Genomic DNA, 14,680 nt, shown 5'->3' on the forward strand with positions numbered 1-14,680 from the left:
ACAATTTCAGATCAGACAATATCCTTTTATCAGCAAGCTAAATACATAACATTATCAAAACAGTAAATGAATAATGAACACAAAATACATCGTTTTGATTCGGTCAAGGTAAGTTATAGGATTACACAATTAAAACTTGGGGTGGTAGAGTTCAGATCATATTTACTGCAGGTAAATTCAGTACATATTTAGGTCATTCGGCAAAATGTGAAAAAGAAAAAGTAGAAAAGAAGAAAAATATAAAAAAATTAAAGAAAAACTACTTAGAAAGAAAAAAGTAACTCTATTAGTCAAGGGGAGTGTTTTACTTTGAAAAAAGGAAAAAAAAATATATATGTATATCCTACACGAGCGTTATCAATAGGACATAATTATATAATTATGCAAAAAAAGAAGCCTCAGTTCTATGAGCACTGAGTAGGATGTATATCCTACACGAGCGTTATCAATAGGACATAATTATATAATTATGCAAAAAAAGAAGCCTCAGTTCTATGAGCACTGAGTAGGTACGTGATTATTTAGGTGAATTACTAAATACTTAAATACAAGCTATTTCCGATGGTTAGTACTACAAGAACTCCATCTTGAAAAATGTCAGTATGTACATAAATATAAAGCTTCAAGTATTGAATTGCATGGAAAACAAAGACTATTTAACTTTTGTTAACCTTTCAATGCAATCCATCAGTTAGAATGGACCTTCACAACCGAGTCTTTAATCAGATATTTAAACCTTTAAGGTTCAAATAATGGAAATAAGGTCCAATACAACCAGCGGCGATAGCACGTTGTACCTGGATGGTGACCATATCGGGAATCGCGTGCTGGTTAAACTGAGGAGGCGGGTAGCTTGTCGCCGAATGGTGGGTAATACTCTCGTCACGAGTAGATCTAAGTTGTTGAAAGTAACGTTAAATCCCTACACCTTCCCCCTAAGGTCCAATGCAGAAAAACAAGGTGGGTCCTTTCTCCTCTCAGCGAGTGTTATTTCAAATTTCAAGCGACTGCAAAAATTTGAACGCTTCGAATATTGTACCTTTTGAGAATTAGAAAAACGTTGTGATTATAAATGTAGAGCGACAGGGCAGCATTGACTATGGAGCTTACTTACATTACGAGCTACTACGCGGCAAGGGTCTCACCAGATAAAGCTTCTCTCCCTGCTTGTTCGTATAGATGGGAGCTCTCTGATAATGATCCACCAGCTGATCCAACGTGTGGAACTTGCGCTGTCCAATGCAATACAGAGCGCCTTCAACATGGACTCTGAAGTGTTTGTTACGACCTGGAGCCTTGAGAGACACCGAGTAGTCGCCCATCTGAGGAGAAGAATGATGAAAATGGTAAAAAAAAAAAAATCATTTTTTTCTGAGGAAAATAGTCCCTCCATCCACCCCTGGTGGGCGATTAAAAGGGGGCACCTGCCAGCTTTCGCCTCAATCCCCCAACTATTAAAATAAGAAGTCCCTTGATCCGATCTCTGCATCTACAAAATAAAAAGTCCAATACCAATACAAACGATGGGTACTCACATTAGTTTCGCTGTCTCGAATGAGAAAGTCGCCGTCATGAGCTTTCGCCTCAATACCCCAACTATTAAAATAAGAAGTCCCTTGATCCGATCTCTCCATCTACAAAATAAAAAGTCCAATACCAATACAAACGATGGGTACTCACATTAGTTTCGCTGTCTCGAATGAGAAAGTCGCCGTCATGGCCGTGTGTATTGAGTATAGTATCACACTGGGCTCGGCTTATACTTCCATAATACCAGGTCTTGCCTGTCAGGTGGGGTCTCTCCATGCCTGCTCCCTTGTTGAGAGAATCTTTGCGATCATTAGTGCCTCCAATACGGTCTCGATGCGGCTGCGTGAGATAATCACTTAGCTCCTGGAAACCGAGATTGAATTAGATTTAAACCTTTCCAAGAGAATGAGGGGCATACTACGGGATGGGTATGCTACGACACAGACCACACGAGTCTAATGTAGCAGTTGTTTCATTGCTACGAAATAAAAACGGCGGAAAAACTCATCTTTAAAAAAAAAGCACAGTCAATATCCGAGAGCGAGCCTAGTTAGCTAGCGTGGAGGTTAGCACGTCTCTCTTCTAAGCGTTAGGTCATGAGATCGTTTCCGCCGGAACGAACTTTATCCTAGACAGATAAGGTTCGTTCTCAGAGTAGCTGACTTTCTCCTAGCCTGTCCTCCTGCTCTCTGAGATTTCAAGGTATTATTTTGTAAGAAAGAAATGAAAAGGAAGAGGTGGTCAATGACTTCTGTTGCTGATACTAGGAGCACAATTGTTGTAACTTTCTTCTGTTTCCATATCCTTTTCAGTATTATTAGACTAAAAGCTTAAGCATGGAAGATGGGGCAGGGGTTCCCTAATGTGTTGATGGTTTTTCTGATGATGTTTTTCTTTTCAAGCATAAAGGTTTAATAAAGTAAAAGTCCTATTTTGGACTCCCGAAAAGGAAGAGATGGTCTGCTATTCAACTCACCTGTAGATAGTTTCGAGGAACCAAACCAATCTGTCCTTGTCCATTACGAGCCTTGTACCATTCTGGATCCGACTGAGGCCGGTCCAGAATCTCCAACCTGCATAACAAAGGAAAATGATCGTATAAAGAGCATAATGGAGAAAACTGGAGAGGAAATACCGACCGCCTTCAAGCGGGAAAAGGTCAATTAAAAGAAGACGAATACTTAAGCCATAGGATTTTTTTCCCCGAACTCGGGTTTCTACCATGTAGGCGGGTAGCTCATCGCCGAATGGAAAGTAAAACCACCATCAATAAACCTTAGCATTCCCCGAACTCGGGTTTCTACCATGTAGGCGGGTAGCTCATCGCCGAATGGAAAGTAAAACCACCATCAATAAACCTTAGCAGTCAAGTTCAACTTCTACCTATCAAAACAAGAAGAATCTTACCTGTCCCCCTTCTCAAAGGACAGCTCCTGTTCATTGGTAGACGTGAAGGAGTACAGAGCCACCACTATGTCCAATACGTTCTCAGCCATGGCATACGTGTGAATACCATCATCTCCATCATCCTCCTCCTGGGTGTAGTTAGATGGGAACCAGCCAGCTGTGCAACCACTCTGTCCTCGCCACCATCTGAAAAGTAAAAGAGAAAAAAGGTGTTAATTTGTTTCAGCAAACTTTCATTGATATCCACTTCAAAATTAAATTACCTCTTCAACTTTTTGTGTTCCTACTGGGTCTTAAAGCAACCCGCAATAGGAAGATATTGAATTCAATATACTTAAGTACATAGAATGGAACTTTTTTGTTACAAATGTTGGAATATTTGTCCATTGGGCTTTATTCCCCTTACATCTCAGTATTTCTCAACAATATCTTTGCAGGCTTCCAAGGCAGGCCAGGAGTTTGAGCGTGAGGAGTTCAAAGGGGAGTTTAAGAAACAGAGGAGACTGTTAGAAGTCTTCAAAAGTCACAAAAGATCTAACCAGGTCGCAGTGACATAGGACGTTTATTAAAGCCAATGGCCCTGCTTATACCAATAATAATATAAGTCTTTAAGGTTAATTTGACATACCCATCATTACTCTTCTCCAGAATGAGTATCCGGGTTCCTTTGACTAGGGACAACTCATCAGGCTGCTGGGCCTGGTAATTATATTTGACTACAGCGGTGCCGATGGCTTCTGATGGGTCTGCAGCTAAGCGGCGTGCCAGGGTCGGAGAGTCTGTTGTTCTATTGGAAGTCGTGGTCGGAGGGAGGGCTTTGTTTACACCACCACTGTTGCTGCCCCCACTGCCTCCTCCACTGCCAGACTTCTTCACTTTCTTCTTAATACTGAAACAACAACGGTTTGTCTTAAGTTAGAATTTAGAACATTGCAAAGTACCTGTTTGGGGGAAAACAAACTATTCCTTACAAGATAGTTAACATAGGTCTGAATAAATCTTACCATCTTTAACCCAGTTGGGGTAAAAACATCTGAAAACAAACTATTCCTTACAAGATAGTTAACATAGGTCTGAATAAATCTTACCATCTTTAACCCAGTTGGGGTAAAAACATCTAAATGGCACAGAATTCAACTGTAAAGACTGGGCATTGCATTTAAAATTGTGGATACAAGACAGTACTCCAGGATTATGAGTTTTAAAGGTTTCACATAGTAGATTTTAAATAAATAAACAAGTAATATTTTTAAAGTGAAATAAGTACTTTATGAAGTAGCATAATAACAGTAATAAAAAATAAAAAAATCTTCACCTATCAAAGAGAGATGGCTTCTCCTTTTTCACATAGTTACTTGGGACGTAGCCAGTGTGCCCTCGGGTATTTTGAACTCTCCACCAATGCCTTGAATCATCCAAGAGAAGGTAGCGCTCATTTTTCCGCAAGTCCAACTCTTGTTGACCTTGTACAGCATAATCATATTTGGCTACTACATACACAGGATCATCTGAGTTGTTTGATTTACCTGGAAAAAATATTAAGAAATAAAACATGTGTTGATGTCTCAGAAAGACACAGTCAACTAATTTCTGATTTCAATGCCAAATGTCTTTTTGAAAAAGCTCAGAGAGGCAGTAAACCACATCCTCCTTCAATGCAGTATATTCACTCTTTGTTTTATTTCTATTGGGTCAGTGACTTGGTAATGATGTGCTCTTAGCTCTGTGTTGTATGTACTTACTTTGAGGTCTCATAACAGACATGTGTTGATGTGGTGGAGGACGTACGTAATTGTTACTTTTGCCTTGCCACGTTGCACAGTCAGAGTGAGATCTTGCTTCCAACATGACCAAGATTGGAAAAAGATGACCTCAAATGTTAACTTGAATTAATACACTTTCATTTCTCAACAATCTGGGGAGGAAAAGAATGGTAAGTTGTTTTAATTTTAAGTAATAATTAAAATATAAATGTGGCATATTGCCTTGCTTGCTTTAAGCATTATTGTTAACCATTTGATTAGGAGCTGGTATGCTGTCTGAGATATGATATGTGAACCTCTGAGCATGCTTGAAGATATATCTGAACAGCAGATTATTGTACCAGAGGCAAGAATCCCATATGAGCCACCAAAACCTCGCTTATCTCGACGCAGAAGTAGTGTTCTTGCACAGGAAGAAATGAAGAAGGTAAGACCGTAAGAATAACAAATTCACATGTAGGTACCTACCTACTGATGCGGGACTATCGAACTTGCGCCCTTCGGGTTATTTTATACTGCATATTTCTTTAGAGAAATACCTACATATTTGACCTTAACTATACCTAATTAATTTTACACACTCAGTCTCTTCCCTTATAAATTAGTTCTTAATAAAGGTGTCTTGTGTGAGGCACGTTGCAAGGCACTGGAGGTACCAAATATGATGAGACAGAAGAGGACTCGGAAAGTAAGTAAGTAATAAAGAGGTGTGGTTCAAATTTGAAAGACAAAGTTATTTTATGCTTGCAGGAAATTCACCGACTCCAAACGCTCGATCAAGACAGGAAAAAACAAAAGTCCGAACATTTCCAGACGCAAAGATCAATCTCTTGCTCTTCACAACGCACCAACTCTTCCGAAATAAACCAGTCTCCACGTAGACCTCTACAGGCGAAGGACCTCGAGACACTACCAAAGTTTCCTTCTGATAAGAACGCTCAGAGAAAGAAAATCACCTCTCAGATCAACGACCTGAAATTGTCCACGGTGCAAACATTTACGGATCAAAACAACGGCGTTCCAAAGAAAACACGGAAGATATATGGAGGAAAATCCAAGATGAAACAAATAGAACTTAAGAAGGATGCGTTGGAGCTGGTGCTGGTGTTCCCCGCTCAGAGCAAGATAGCGAGACGAAAAACTTCCAGTGGTTATGGAAGCCAGGAAGAATGTAGATGTCCTAAGAAATAAAGTATTCAAATAACATTGTTATCCAGAATAATAGATGGGTATAATCAAAAAGCTCTTCAAAAGACAAAACTATTCTCATTGAAGTTGTGCCGACCTCCCGGGTCTAGAGTCTCTTGCTATCAGTTGTTGCTCAATTTGAACGTTTTTCAAGCTACTACACATGTGCAGAAGAGCAGAAGCTTGAAAAATGTTTAAAGTCAGCATAAATATCAACATCAAGTTGAAGACCCGGGGATAAAAAGTCATTTGACCAAATAGGTAGGTATTTCTTCTTCTTAGTGTGCCATGTCCATTACTAGACGTTGGCGATCAAATTGGCTAAATCATTATTAACAACTACTTTAGCAAACAGCGTTGAATTAGATTCCTGGAAGGAATAGGAAATGTCTGGGAAGGATGTTTTTATTACTCATTTTATCTTCTGCAATAACAAGGTAAACAATTTTGTCCTGTATCTGCATACTTTGAGGCCTAATGAACTTTAAACCACCTCTAGAAGAAAAGAACTGAATACTTACATTAAAAACTCAAGTTTATCAATTCAATAGTGGTTGATTACTTAATTTAATTGAATATTAATTATTTTAATTGCCTAGGTACATAAAATAATTATCACAAATTCACAAGAAACAAATCGCAAACACACCCCACTCCAGACAGATTCTAGACAAGACAATTTTTTTTGTCGATTTCCCCTGATTCACCATTTCTCTCTCTTCCCCTCTCTGGCTTTGTGTTTCACCGTTTTGTTATGAGGCGATTTTTTTTCATGTGAATAAAAATGATCAGATTAGCACTGATCAACCAATGAGAGCGTTTGTTCACAAACTGATTCTCCCTTCTCATTGGATGATGTGCATCATCATCAGGATGAATTTTTGCGGTGAAGCTCAAAAGATTCGTTTACAACTTTTTACTTTTTTTTTAATAGATTTTTTTTACTTTATAATTATTCTCCTTGTTTTTCTTTTGGTTAGGGGTTCAATTCAATCCGTTCAACGTCACTGTAGGTATAACTGCTGATGTCTTTAATTACGAAGGTTTTTGTGTTTCACCCACCTTTCGGCGACAAGATCCCCATCCGCTGGCATTAAAACCTCCATCCTGATTGCCCAGATGGTCACCTCTCCAAATACCTACTTCGCGCAATGTTGCTTAACTTCAGCGACTCATTGGGACCTGGTGAGTACTGCGTTCAACGTGCTTTCGCGATGGCTAACGACTTACTCATTGATAATAATACCTACATAAGTAATTGATAACACAATATAGTTACCGTTGTCATGGAAACAATATCTACGTACGACAACTAGGTACCTATTTTGATGCTCTCGAAAATTCCTCATGTGAATAAAAATGATCAGATTAGCACTGATCAACCAATGAGAGCGTTTGTTCACAAACTGATTCTCCCTTCTCATTGGATGATGTGCATCATCATCAGGATGAATTTTTGCGGTGAAGCTCAAAAGATTCGTTTACAACTTTTTACTTTTTTTTTAATAGATTTTTTTTACTTTATAATTATTCTCCTTGTTTTTCTTTTGGTTAGGGGTTCAATTCAATCCGTTCAACGTCACTGTAGGTATAACTGCTGATGTCTTTAATTACGAAGGTTTTTGTGTTTCACCCACCTTTCGGCGACAAGATCCCCATCCGCTGGCATTAAAACCTCCATCCTGATTGCCCAGATGGTCACCTCTCCAAATACCTACTTCGCGCAATGTTGCTTAACTTCAGCGACTCATTGGGACCTGGTGAGTACTGCGTTCAACGTGCTTTCGCGATGGCTAACGACTTACTCATTGATAATAATACCTACATAAGTAATTTTATTGATAACACAATATAGTTACCGTTGTCATGGAAACAATATCTACGTACGACAACTAGGTACCTATTTTGATGCTCTCGAAAATTCCTGAGCAACAACATTGATCAATCTACCTCCCCCAATCCAGCACGAGACATACCTTCACATAGCAATTCCCCCTGGTTCATAGTAAAAGTCGCGAATCATCACGTACGTTTGCATACTAGTGCACTCCAAGAGCATTTTACGAAATATTTTCCTTGTTGAATAACATATCGTTCTGAAAGTGAGGAGGTAATATTCGTAGGTACCTACCTAACAAGCCACAACACCGGAAAAGTTGTTAGGGAACAAAATGCTATCCCGACGCGAAAATTTACTGATAGCTCCTTGGCAAAGAAGGCGCTATTTGGACCACCGGAGAAAGGTAAAAAATCTCTAGAACGTCTTTAAAAGATTCATTTTCGACAGTGTACACCTGTTCAGACTGTACACCAACTAACTTGGTTACAAGGCTAACTGCTCAGCTTGTGGAGGGTAGCGCGTCTGCCTTGTAAGCGCTAGATCGCGGGTTCGATTCCCACTTGGGGAGAACTTTATTCTGAACACATAAGGTTCGTTTTTGGAATGACTAAAGATTGGCAGCTGGTGTGGTGGGACCATTACGTCCAAAATAGTCCAAAGAGAAATTTCGTATGATGACTCGGAAAAAGTCACATGATAAAATAGGTACCTACGGCTTCTCTTGTTAGGTACAATCAGCACTTCCCGCTATTGACGTGAAGAGTCCCGAATCCAGAGATCACGTCACGTTGAAACGCAAGAAAATCCAGAAGGAATACGAACGGTGCAAGAAGATTGAACACGACAACTTTATCCTTCTCAAACATCTGGACACGATTATGACAAAGTGTAGAGTGGACAACACGTGGGAGACACCACCCCCGGAGTAAGCATTTCACTTTTTTCGAGTTGGAACTTTATTTATTTAGAGAGAAACTATCAATAATTTATTGATGAGCTGCCCAGCGTCTGGGTTGCCATATGACACAGCATACTACTCAAACAGTCATGTTACATTAAAATCAAATTGAAAAGATTAAATTTCAATAATAAAAAAAAAAAAACAATCCTAAGTAGGTATCACAATCGGTGTAGGTGAATTCCAAATACGAGATAGTGCACCTTATTATTCAGGGCAAAATTATCGGAAAGCGGTCAGTAGGAAGAAGACGCATATCCCGGCTTCGGAACCTAAGGTAATGGTACAACCGTTCATCCTGTGAATTGTTCAGAACAGCGGTCAACAAAATCCGTATAGCTATGTGATGATAGCCAACCTTCGCAATGAAGACGGCACGTGAAGAAGAAGAACGTTAAACGCTCAGCACAGCGCTTCAAGTTGATCGATCACGTCAAAGCGCAGCACTAGGAATAGGAAACCGTACCTTTATACGGCAATAAAATCAGCTAACATGGAAACCGTACCACCATTATCCCGTGTTGCCGAGGGAACCCTGGTTCGATGTAGAATCGGGTACCTATTAACCTACATATTAACAAGTTCTTTTTTCCCCCCAGTTTCCTACACAGAATCGCCATGTTTCCAGTGAAGAGAAGGAAGCCCCCTACCATCGAGGCAGTAGCTCCTGAATCTCCCAATTATTGATAACACAATATAGTTACCGTTGTCATGGAAACAATATCTACGTACGACAACTAGGTACCTATTTTGATGCTCTCGAAAATTCCTGAGCAACAACATTGATCAATCTACCTCCCCCAATCCAGCACGAGACATACCTTCACATAGCAATTCCCCCTGGTTCATAGTAAAAGTCGCGAATCATCACGTACGTTTGCATACTAGTGCACTCCAAGAGCATTTTACGAAATATTTTCCTTGTTGAATAACATATCGTTCTGAAAGTGAGGAGGTAATATTCGTAGGTACCTACCTAACAAGCCACAACACCGGAAAAGTTGTTAGGGAACAAAATGCTATCCCGACGCGAAAATTTACTGATAGCTCCTTGGCAAAGAAGGCGCTATTTGGACCACCGGAGAAAGGTAAAAAATCTCTAGAACGTCTTTAAAAGATTCATTTTCGACAGTGTACACCTGTTCAGACTGTACACCAACTAACTTGGTTACAAGGCTAACTGCTCAGCTTGTGGAGGGTAGCGCGTCTGCCTTGTAAGCGCTAGATCGCGGGTTCGATTCCCACTTGGGGAGAACTTTATTCTGAACACATAAGGTTCGTTTTTGGAATGACTAAAGATTGGCAGCTGGTGTGGTGGGACCATTACGTCCAAAATAGTCCAAAGAGAAATTTCGTATGATGACTCGGAAAAAGTCACATGATAAAATAGGTACCTACGGCTTCTCTTGTTAGGTACAATCAGCACTTCCCGCTATTGACGTGAAGAGTCCCGAATCCAGAGATCACGTCACGTTGAAACGCAAGAAAATCCAGAAGGAATACGAACGGTGCAAGAAGATTGAACACGACAACTTTATCCTTCTCAAACATCTGGACACGATTATGACAAAGTGTAGAGTGGACAACACGTGGGAGACACCACCCCCGGAGTAAGCATTTCACTTTTTTCGAGTTGGAACTTTATTTATTTAGAGAGAAACTATCAATAATTTATTGATGAGCTGCCCAGCGTCTGGGTTGCCATATGACACAGCATACTACTCAAACAGTCATGTTACATTAAAATCAAATTGAAAAGATTAAATTTCAATAATAAAAAAAAAAAAACAATCCTAAGTAGGTATCACAATCGGTGTAGGTGAATTCCAAATACGAGATAGTGCACCTTATTATTCAGGGCAAAATTATCGGAAAGCGGTCAGTAGGAAGAAGACGCATATCCCGGTTTCGGAACCTAAGGTAATGGTACAACTGTTCATCCTGTAAATTGTTCAGAACAGCGGTCAACAAAATCCGTATACCTAGCTATGATGATAGCCAACCTTCGCAATGAAGACGGCACGTGAAGAAGAACGTTAAACGCTCAGCACAGCGCTTCAAGTTGATCGATCACGTCAAAGTGCAGCACCAGGAATAGGAAACCGTACCTTTATACGGCAATAAAATCAGCTAACATGGAAACCGTACCATACTGTAATAAAATCCATTATCCCGTGTTACCGAGGGAACCCTGGTTCGATGTAGAATCGGGTACCTATTAACCTACATATTAACAAGTTCTTTTTTTCCCCCAGTTTCCTACACAGAATCGCCATGTTTCCAGTGAAGAGAAGGAAGCCCCCTACCATCGAGGCAGTAGCTCCTGAATCTCCCAAGACCCGTAAAGAGAGATGCGTTGGTTGTACTCCCAAATATTTCCAAAACCAGGTAACTAAGCTCTTGAATGTTGTAAATTTTTTGCAACCCAACACATAGGTACCACAAAAACAGTGGGTTGTAGTAAAAAAAAAAAAAAAAAAAAAAAAAAAAAGATGGGAAAAGGTCCCTTCAGAAAAAAGAAACAAAAAGCCCTTTTAATTCAATCTTTTTTTAATTCTTTTTTCCCCCCAGTTTCCTACACAGAATCGCCATGTTTCCAGTGAAGAGAAGGAAGCCCCCTACCATCGAGGCAGTAGCTCCTGAATCTCCCAAGACCCGTAAAGAGAGATGCGTTGGTTGTACTCCCAAATATTTCCAAAACCAGGTAACTAAGCTCTTGAATGTTGTAAATTTTTTGCAACCCAACACATAGGTACCACAAAAACAGTGGGTTGTAGTAAAAAAAAAAAAAAAAAAAAAAAGCAAGAGATGAGTAACGTTCAAGCTCTTCTTCAACATAGAAGGGAGTAGTAGTTTCAAGTACCTACCTATACAACATGGTTTACAAAGAAGTAAATTCGATAAGAATAAATTCAGTTAGTTACAGAAGGGGTAGTTTCAAGTACTTATCTATACAACAGAATGGGTAGTTTCAAGTACAAAAGGGGTAGTTTCAAGTACTTATCTATACAACATGAAGATCAGCTAGGTACATTTAATAAGGATAAATTGATCAGTTACAGATTATTGTACCAGAGGCAAGAATCCCATATGAGCCACCAAAACCTCGCTTATCTCGACGCAGAAGTAGTGTTCTTGCACAGGAAGAAATGAAGAAGGTAAGACCGTAAGAATAACAAATTCACATGTAGGTACCTACCTACTGATGCGGGACTATCGAACTTGCGCCCTTCGGGTTATTTTATACTGCATATTTCTTTAGAGAAATACCTACATATTTGACCTTAACTATACCTAATTAATTTTACACACTCAGTCTCTTCCCTTATAAATTAGTTCTTAATAAAGGTGTCTTGTGTGAGGCACGTTGCAAGGCACTGGAGGTACCAAATATGATGAGACAGAAGAGGACTCGGAAAGTAAGTAAGTGATAAAGAGGTGTGGTTCAAATTTGAAAGACGAAGTTATTTTATGCTTGCAGGAAATTCACCGACTCCAAACGCTCGATCAAGACAGGAAAAAACAAAAGTCCGAACATTTCCAGACGCAAAGATCAATCTCTTGCTCTTCACAACGCACCAACTCTTCCGAAATAAACCAGTCTCCACGTAGACCTCTACAGGCGAAGGACCTCGAGACACTACCAAAGTTTCCTTCTGATAAGAACGCTCAGAGAAAGAAAATCACCTCTCAGATCAACGACCTGAAATTGTCCACGGTGCAAACATTTACGGATCAAAACAACGGCGTTCCAAAGAAAACACGGAAGATATATGGAGGAAAATCCAAGATGAAACAAATAGAACTTAAGAAGGATGCGTTGGAGCTGGTGCTGGTGTTCCCCGCTCAGAGCAAGATAGCGAGACGAAAAACTTCCAGTGGTTATGGAAGCCAGGAAGAATGTAGATGTCCTAAGAAATAAAGTATTCAAATAACATTGGAGAATAATAGATGGGTATAATCAAAAAGCTCTTCAAAAGACAAAACTATTCTCATTGAAGTTGTGCCGACCTCCCGGGTCTAGAGTCTTTATCCAGAATAATAGATGGGTATAATCAAAAAGCTCTTCAAAAGACAAAACTATTCTCATTGAAGTTGTGCCGACCTCCCGGGTCTAGAGTCTCTTGCTATCAGTTGTTGCTCAATTTGAACGTTTTTCAAGCTACTACACATGTGCAGAAGAGCAGAAGCTTGAAAAATGTTTAAAGTCTTACCACGAACAAATCGAGATCCATAACGCCGTAGAAACCGGGAAGTGTGTGAACGAAATCGTTGAAACGGTCCCTAATCTAGTGTGTTTAAAGTCAGCATAAATATCAACATCAAGTTGAAGACCCGGGGATAAAAAGTCATTTGACCAAATAGGTAGGTATTTCTTCTTCTTAGTGTGCCATGTCCATTACTAGACGTTGGCGATCAAATTGGCTAAATCATTATTAACAACTACTTTAGCAAACAGCGTTGAATTAGATTCCTGGAACCATTCTCTAAGATTTTGCATCCATGATTTCCTTTTTCTACCTCTTCCCCTACTCCCCTTAACTTTCCCCTTAAGAATACAAAGCAGTATCAGTATACCATATTTATCTGGGTGTCTCGATATATGTCCAAGATATTGAAGCTTTCTAGCCTTTATTGTTTTAACAATTTCAGTTGTTTTCTTCAGCCGATTGAGGATCTCCACGTTGGTCACTTTATCTACCCAACTCACACGAAGCATAGGTAGGTACATAGTACTAAAATCTAGACCTATCCAAAGCAGTATCAGTATACCATATTTATCTGGGTGTCTCGATATATGTCCAAGATATTGAAGCTTTCTAGCCTTTATTGTTTTAACAATTTCAGTTGTTTTCTTCAGTCGATTGAGGATCTCCACGTTGGTCACTTTATCTACCCAACTCACACGAAGCATAGGTAGGTACATAGTACTAAAATCTAGACCTATCCCAAACCTGTACTCCTGTAACTTTACATTTAAATTTCCAATAATACATCATTATCCTCAAGATTAAAGGGTATGATTAGGTCATAAAATTATACAATGAAAACAGAACATTTGAAATCCCTGATCCCTCCTGTTTGGATATTATTAATATGTAAACTGAGGTGACTTTGCACCACTTTTACTCAAATTTTTGGATATCTTGTTATAACTTTGCAACCAAATAGTTTTCAGCGTGTAAAATTCTATTCTTCAATGTCCTGTTGTTAAGAAAATTAAAGCCTACAATTGCCATGTACAATTTGCTAGACACCAAGCATGTAAAATTCTATTCTTCAATGTCCTGTTGTTAAGAAAATTAAAGCCTACAATTGCCATGTACAATTTGCTAGACACTGAACTACTTGAAGATAAGAACTGAGATTACAAATACAATCTATCTCTTCTCATTACTACCTATCAGAAGTTTTGTAGAAAGTTACTTATCACTATCACCCATTCCCTAAGGTGAGACTTTGCTTTCAAACAGACCTTATCACACAAACTAATATTTGTTCAAGACCTGAAAATAGACCAAGGTGAGTTCTCAGAACAAGTGTAGAGTTAATTGAAGAGCAAGGATAGTGAGGATTTGAGGAATAGGAAATGTCTGGGAAGGATGTTTTTATTACTCATTTTATCTTCTGCAATAACAAGGTAAACAATTTTGTCCTGTATCTGCATACTTTGAGGCCTAATGAACTTTAAACCACCTCTAGAAGAAAAGAACTGAATACTTACATTAAAAACTCAAGTTTATCAATTCAATAGTGGTTGATTACTTAATTTAATTGAATATTAATTATTTTAATTGCCTAGGTACATAAAATAATTATCACAAATTCACAAGAAACAAATCGCAAACACACCCCACTCCAGACAGATTCTAGACAAGACAATTTTTTTTGTCGATTTCCCCTGATTCACCATTTCTCTCTCTTCCCCTCTCTGGCTTTGTGTTTCACCGTTTTGTTATGAGGCGATTTTTTTCATGTGAATAAAAATGATCA

General features: G+C 39.1%; 4 protein-coding genes and 1 long non-coding RNA gene across 5 annotated transcripts; 3 read left to right on the forward strand and 2 right to left on the reverse strand.

Moving 5' to 3' along the window:
- Positions 1-505: 505 nt before the first annotated feature.
- Positions 506-6,569, reverse strand: LOC103511805 (cytoplasmic protein NCK1). Its single transcript, XM_008476545.3, has 8 exons — positions 6,410-6,569; positions 4,680-4,852; positions 4,253-4,463; positions 3,566-3,826; positions 2,938-3,123; positions 2,507-2,603; positions 1,681-1,893; positions 506-1,322 (listed from the first exon to the last, which is right to left on the reverse strand). The coding sequence occupies exons 2-8, from the start codon at positions 4,783-4,785 to the stop codon at positions 1,116-1,118; spliced, it is 1,281 nt and encodes a 426-aa protein (XP_008474767.1). The 5' UTR covers positions 4,786-4,852; positions 6,410-6,569; the 3' UTR covers positions 506-1,115.
- LOC103511816 lies at positions 4,984-6,061 on the forward strand. The gene is made up of 2 exons (XM_008476557.2): positions 4,984-5,127; positions 5,451-6,061. The coding sequence occupies exons 1-2, from the start codon at positions 4,984-4,986 to the stop codon at positions 5,889-5,891; spliced, it is 585 nt and encodes a 194-aa protein (XP_008474779.1). The 3' UTR covers positions 5,892-6,061.
- Positions 6,570-7,424: 855 nt separating the features above from the next.
- Positions 7,425-9,373, forward strand: LOC103511817. Its single transcript, XM_008476558.3, has 3 exons — positions 7,425-7,648; positions 8,457-8,653; positions 9,286-9,373. The coding sequence occupies exons 1-3, from the start codon at positions 7,583-7,585 to the stop codon at positions 9,371-9,373; spliced, it is 351 nt and encodes a 116-aa protein (XP_008474780.1). The 5' UTR covers positions 7,425-7,582.
- A 215-nt stretch (positions 9,374-9,588) lies between these two features.
- Positions 9,589-12,634, forward strand: LOC103511806. Its single transcript, XM_008476546.2, has 6 exons — positions 9,589-9,774; positions 10,100-10,296; positions 10,942-11,074; positions 11,253-11,390; positions 11,743-11,844; positions 12,168-12,634. Exons 1-6 carry the CDS (start codon positions 9,703-9,705, stop codon positions 12,606-12,608), a joined length of 1,083 nt encoding a protein of 360 aa, XP_008474768.2. The 5' UTR covers positions 9,589-9,702; the 3' UTR covers positions 12,609-12,634.
- A 437-nt stretch (positions 12,635-13,071) lies between these two features.
- On the reverse strand, positions 13,072-13,779 carry LOC113468502. Its single transcript, XR_003392237.1, has 2 exons — positions 13,631-13,779; positions 13,072-13,435 (listed from the first exon to the last, which is right to left on the reverse strand). It is a non-coding gene; the product is annotated as an uncharacterized LOC113468502 (long non-coding RNA).
- Between the last annotated feature and the right edge of the window lie 901 nt (positions 13,780-14,680).

This window comes from Diaphorina citri, unplaced genomic scaffold, assembly GCF_000475195.1.
Source record: "Diaphorina citri unplaced genomic scaffold, Diaci psyllid genome assembly version 1.1 scaffold755, whole genome shotgun sequence".
NCBI lineage: Eukaryota > Metazoa > Arthropoda > Insecta > Hemiptera > Psyllidae > Diaphorina > Diaphorina citri.